The sequence below is a fragment of the Drosophila mauritiana genome, chromosome 2L, assembly GCF_004382145.1.
Source record: "Drosophila mauritiana strain mau12 chromosome 2L, ASM438214v1, whole genome shotgun sequence".
Classification (NCBI taxonomy): domain Eukaryota; kingdom Metazoa; phylum Arthropoda; class Insecta; order Diptera; family Drosophilidae; genus Drosophila; species Drosophila mauritiana.
Window position 1 is genome coordinate 18,829,329 of NC_046667.1, and position 4,665 is coordinate 18,833,993.

The window sequence follows — 4,665 nt, forward strand, 5'->3', positions numbered from 1 at the left end:
CGTCCAGTTGATGCACAGACTCCGGAGCTTAAGTACTGGCCTTCCATCCCGCCTGCAGATCTCTAATTAAATAAGCCAGTGTCACATTTGTCTTGAGTGCCCGACAATTCGGTGACTTATGATGACTGCAGAGCAGGACGCGACGAAAGCCGCTCCAGGACCCCACTTCGGACCCCCCACTTGGACATTGGGGGCATTGAGGAGCAGCGGAGAAGATTTATGAGGTAAAAGCAATTAGAAAGTGGCATTAACAACCGAATGCAGAGCTCAGCACAATTAACAATTGCTACGAACTGCAGGCCAAGAGCAACGAACCATCACACAAGGCACTCCTTTCTATAGAAGTCCAGGAAGAGGGGTTCCTTTAAAACAAACAAACGTTTTAAGAGTTTTGCTTTTAATAAGCTTTTATAGTTGTAATAGTTGTGAGGTGTGCCTAGTCTTCCTTATAAAGACTTTAAATTTTCATGTCCAATTAGCACAGCGATTTATCTCTGGCTTCCTCGTGCTTTATGGAGGGATCAGATGATTCGATTTCCTTTACAACGCCAGTTAATATTTCCACTTCGCCCATGATGGAATCCAACACCTTGTCCAAGTCGCCGCGAGCAGGGAAGGAATGTACATCTAAAATAATAAAATTAATAAATTTATTAATAATTAGCAAGATTTTTAGACTAACCTCTTCGCCGTAGAAGGATTCGGTGAAGGTTGGTAATCGCATCTATTGTGCGCTCCTTGTCCATGTAGCAGTTGTTGATGGCGTCCTTGGTCTTGGCCAGGATCTTCTCCCACCTGAGGCACTGGACCCTGGACTCGTTGTAGGATCGTTCCAGTTTGGCCAGATCGTTCTTTAGACCCAGCACAGTTAGAGCCGCATCATTTGTGATCTGCACCATACGCTGCCGCATGCTCTCGATGTCCTGGAGCTTTTGATGCTCCAACTTGTTGATCTCCACTTGAGCCAGCACTGTAGAACAAAATAGATTAATAATCTAATTTCATTTTTATACCTTTGCAATGCTCACTCAGCGCATCACAGCGATCGGTGCAGTCCTTTGGCGACACGAATATGTCGGATACCTTCACCACCTCGTCGAGCACCTTCTCGTAGGGCTGGAACTCCTGCACGGTGGCCTTGAGAGCCTCCCGAAAGGCCTTGAGTTCGCCGATCGAGTCCTTGAAGCTCTCAATGCCCTCGCCGAGCTCCTTGTGGTTGAGCGTCTCCGCTTGGGCGGTCTTCTCGGCCACTCTCTTCTTGTCCGCACAGTCCTTGATGAAGCTGTTCACCTCGATGAAGCGTCGCCTCAGCCGCTCCTGGATCTTGTACATGTTCCTCACCCGGGCGGAGTTCAGCTTGGTCTGCCGCTTGGCACTGGTCAGCATCTCCTCCTGCAGCTTGAGCATGGCTTCGTGCTCGCGGAGATTGTTCACATATATCAGTTCGATGGAGTCGCCGGCGGAGTCCGAGTTGGGTGGAATTCTAAAGGAATGTACGAATAGGTCAAATAATTGATACCAAATAGAAACATCCTTATTCTGCACTACCAGGAAATTTCTAAGAGTGGGTACTTCTCTTTCAGCCTTTTTTCAGTGTGGGATTTACTACTTACACGAAGAATTTGTTCTGCTGTTTAGAGCTGATATAGTCCCCCACGGCATCCTCCGGCCGCAGGTCCAGATTTCCCAGGACATCGAGTTTCTTTGTGGGCTTCACGCGGGGCATCTTGGATCCCTTTGCCGAAAGTAAAAGCTCAAGTGTACGTTTTTGTTATTTTTTTTATATTTTTTTTGCTTTGGTTACCGCGATACAGCGCGGATTGTGCGTTTTGTAGTAGTTGGTGTGTGTGTGCTGTGTGCTTACTTTTCAGAGTGTGTTATTGTTTTGTAATAATAATTAACAAGACCTACTTGGAACATGATTTTTATTTGGGTGACACATAAAAACACTTGGTTGCCAGGAGGTTCTCGTATTACCGTGGCAATGGTTGAGAAGGTGCAACCAGTTCTGTGTCATGGTAACTGCACATTTTGGTTCCTTTCGAAAAAACAAAATTGGAAACTTCTTCGGCGAACCGAATCTTCTATACTCTTGATAATGATTAATTTATAAGCAAAAATCGTGGAACTATGACAATTTTTCAATTGTTTTTACTTGATTAACCGACTGGTCGTACTTATGAAGGAGACGTCAGCAATTGCATAAATATGTGAATTTAGAATTATATTTTACTAAACCCAAAAATTGTTTAATACTATATCCTTGATTGTGCTGTCTGCCCATGTACATGTAGAACTACTCATCACACATCGTTCTCCAATAGATATTCCCACATATCAATATATTTTAAAAGATTATATTTTAATAGGACAAGATGCCGCGACGTAAGCCCACCATTAAGACCGATGTGATCGGCGACCTGGACCTCAATCCAGAGGTCGCCATCGATGACTATCGCGTCTCTCGCCAGCAGGATCAATTCTTCGTGTAAGCTAAGAGTGCAAATTTGTAAGAGTCAACCATTAACCTAACTTGGATGGTCTAGAAAACCACCCAATTGGGATTCTGCCGGGGATAACATCGAGATGCTGTACATAGCCAATCTCCGGGAGTATGACGCCATGAAACAGGTTCAGGTCCAGCTCCTCAAAGATGCCAAGCGGCAAGCCGCATTGAATGTGCAGCGCATTCGCAAGATGTACAAGATTCAGGAGCGCCTGCGAAAACGCTTCGTCGAGGTGAATGGATTCATCAAGGATTGTGCGGACAAGAAGCGCAGTGCGGATAAGTCGATTCGCGAGGAGACCGTTCTCCACGCGGAGGTCACCAAGGAGATAGACGAGTTCAAGACCTCCATTGCCGAGCTGAGCACCTTTCGCAATGCGCTCAAGGCCACGGTGGCCCAGTTTCAGCCTTACGAGAGGGTCCTGGAGGAGGTGGTCAAGGTGTCGGACATCTTCATCTCATCGAAGGACTGCATTGATCGATGTGACGCTCTGAGTGGGTTCTCCACACCTCCTGTAATATCCATTGTAATGTTGTTTCTTGTGCAGTGCTGGCCCAGGTGGAGATCAATAAGCTGGAGAGCCAGAAGCTCAACGAGATCGAGGAGATGCGCCAGCGAATGGTTCAGATCACCAGCGATGCGGCCTTGACAGTTTTGGGCCTCAAAAACGATCTGGCCCGTTTGGATCGCTCCTATGTCAGCTCGCGTTCCACTTGCCTCAAGTGGGAAAAGATACTAAGTGCTTGCAAGGACACCACGTCGCTCTACAACCTGGACAAGGAGCGCATGTTCGACGGCATTCAGATCCTGTACCGCATGCTCTGCAAGCGTCGAGGTATGTCCTTGAAAGCCTTTGACTTTAGATAATGTACCAACTCCACACCCGCAGACATTGTTCCCAGCTACCACAGCTATGAGATCGATAAAATCATGAGCTTCATCATGCGCGAAATGAGTCTTCTTTCATCGGTCCTCCAGGAATTGGAGTCCAATAAGGGCGATAAGGTCGGCGCTGGGCGTATGTGCTAGCCGGAATATATATTATTTTTCAAGGAGCATGAATAAATAAATAAATAATTTTGAATCCTTTAAGTAATGGAACGAAGTTCAAATGGCTTTTACTAATTTCCGTTTGGGTTATTTTTACTTCAAATACTTTGAAAAATTCGCACATATCAGATATTAGAAGGGTTGTAGAGAAGAAATAAATGTAACAAGCAAATCGTAAGCCTTGATTTATGAGCTCCAAACTGTTTAGGCTTTTTGTTTGAACCGAAAATCCTTACATCCTCTCAGATTTACTCCCATCCCTAAGAACTTAAATGGGCGCTCCACCTTCAGCTTTATGGCACCCATAACATTTGTCTAACCCCAAAACCTTGCCAGCCCCCCAAAAAAAAAAAAAAAACTAGAGAACCCACAACATTCGGTTGAGCATTGTTGTTCCGTTCCCAAAAGAAAATCAAATGGAATCCGATAAAAAGGAAATGCATTCGAGGACTGAGATACCAGAGGCTGGACAACTTTCAAGTGGCACACGAACTTCAAATCAGGGAGGGACAAAGCGATGGGCAGGAAAATAAAGTTGGCAAATCGAATCTGCGACATCTTTCCATTCAATTGCCAATTGGATTCTATGGCCCAGGGATAATCTAACTTAAGCACAGATAATTCTTTTATGCGAACATTTTGATTTCTGTCCTCGCATTTACAACAACGTTGGCCCGAATGGAACTACCAACTAATTTTTGTGCACGAGAACCGTTGCCACGCCCCGCTCCGCTCCAGCTACCGCCCCCACGTACGCCCACCCAGGGCACGGAGTTGAGTCGCCAGCGGAGGCGTGGCACTTGTCTCTTATTCAATTTGCTTTATTTGATTTGCGATTTCTGCTGATATCAGCCCGAAGGGAAACTCCCAGGACTCCCGACAGGACACTTGGCGATAGACCTAGGCTAAAAATCAAATCAAACGGAAAGCAAACTAAAATGCACAGACATTTATTTCGAGCAAGAGTAAAAAACAAAAAGAAGTGGTAAGACGGAGCGAGCGAAATCGAAGTAGTTGGGCAAAATAAACATTTGGTTTATTTAAATGGACCGTATGGATGGCCCACAAGTTGGCCCACAGCCCCCGGCAGTCATTTTTTGTACATTTC

At 45.6% G+C, this 4,665-nt stretch overlaps 2 protein-coding genes across 2 annotated transcripts; one reads left to right on the forward strand and one right to left on the reverse strand.

The window, feature by feature from the left end:
* Positions 1 to 391: 391 nt before the first annotated feature.
* Positions 392 to 1,891, reverse strand: LOC117141772. Its single transcript, XM_033305406.1, has 4 exons — positions 1,614 to 1,891; positions 1,029 to 1,483; positions 683 to 970; positions 392 to 627 (listed from the first exon to the last, which is right to left on the reverse strand). Exons 1-4 carry the CDS (start codon positions 1,724 to 1,726, stop codon positions 476 to 478), a joined length of 1,008 nt encoding a protein of 335 aa, XP_033161297.1. The 5' UTR covers positions 1,727 to 1,891; the 3' UTR covers positions 392 to 475.
* Positions 1,892 to 2,292: 401 nt separating this feature from the next.
* On the forward strand, positions 2,293 to 3,584 carry LOC117143871. Its single transcript, XM_033308752.1, has 4 exons — positions 2,293 to 2,488; positions 2,547 to 3,001; positions 3,055 to 3,342; positions 3,397 to 3,584. The coding sequence occupies exons 1-4, from the start codon at positions 2,376 to 2,378 to the stop codon at positions 3,534 to 3,536; spliced, it is 996 nt and encodes a 331-aa protein (XP_033164643.1). The 5' UTR covers positions 2,293 to 2,375; the 3' UTR covers positions 3,537 to 3,584.
* The last annotated feature ends 1,081 nt before the right edge of the window (positions 3,585 to 4,665 follow it).

Bases quoted from the DNA above. Each gene is read 5' to 3' on its own strand.
- LOC117141772 (XM_033305406.1), bottom strand. From the start codon at position 1,726: ATGCCCCGCGTGAAGCCCACAAAGAAACTCGATGTCCTGGGAAATCTG. The intron at 1,484-1,613 runs GTAAGTAGTAAA...ACATTCCTTTAG, and splicing joins CAGCAGAACAAATTCTTCGT to AATTCCACCCAACTCGGACT. The intron at 628-682 runs GTTAGTCTAAAA...TTATTATTTTAG, and splicing joins AATCCTTCTACGGCGAAGAG to ATGTACATTCCTTCCCTGCT.
- LOC117143871 (XM_033308752.1), top strand. From the start codon at position 2,376: ATGCCGCGACGTAAGCCCACCATTAAGACCGATGTGATCGGCGACCTG. The intron at 2,489-2,546 runs GTAAGCTAAGAG...TGGATGGTCTAG, and splicing joins CAGCAGGATCAATTCTTCGT to AAAACCACCCAATTGGGATT. The intron at 3,002-3,054 runs GTGGGTTCTCCA...TTTCTTGTGCAG, and splicing joins TGATCGATGTGACGCTCTGA to TGCTGGCCCAGGTGGAGATC.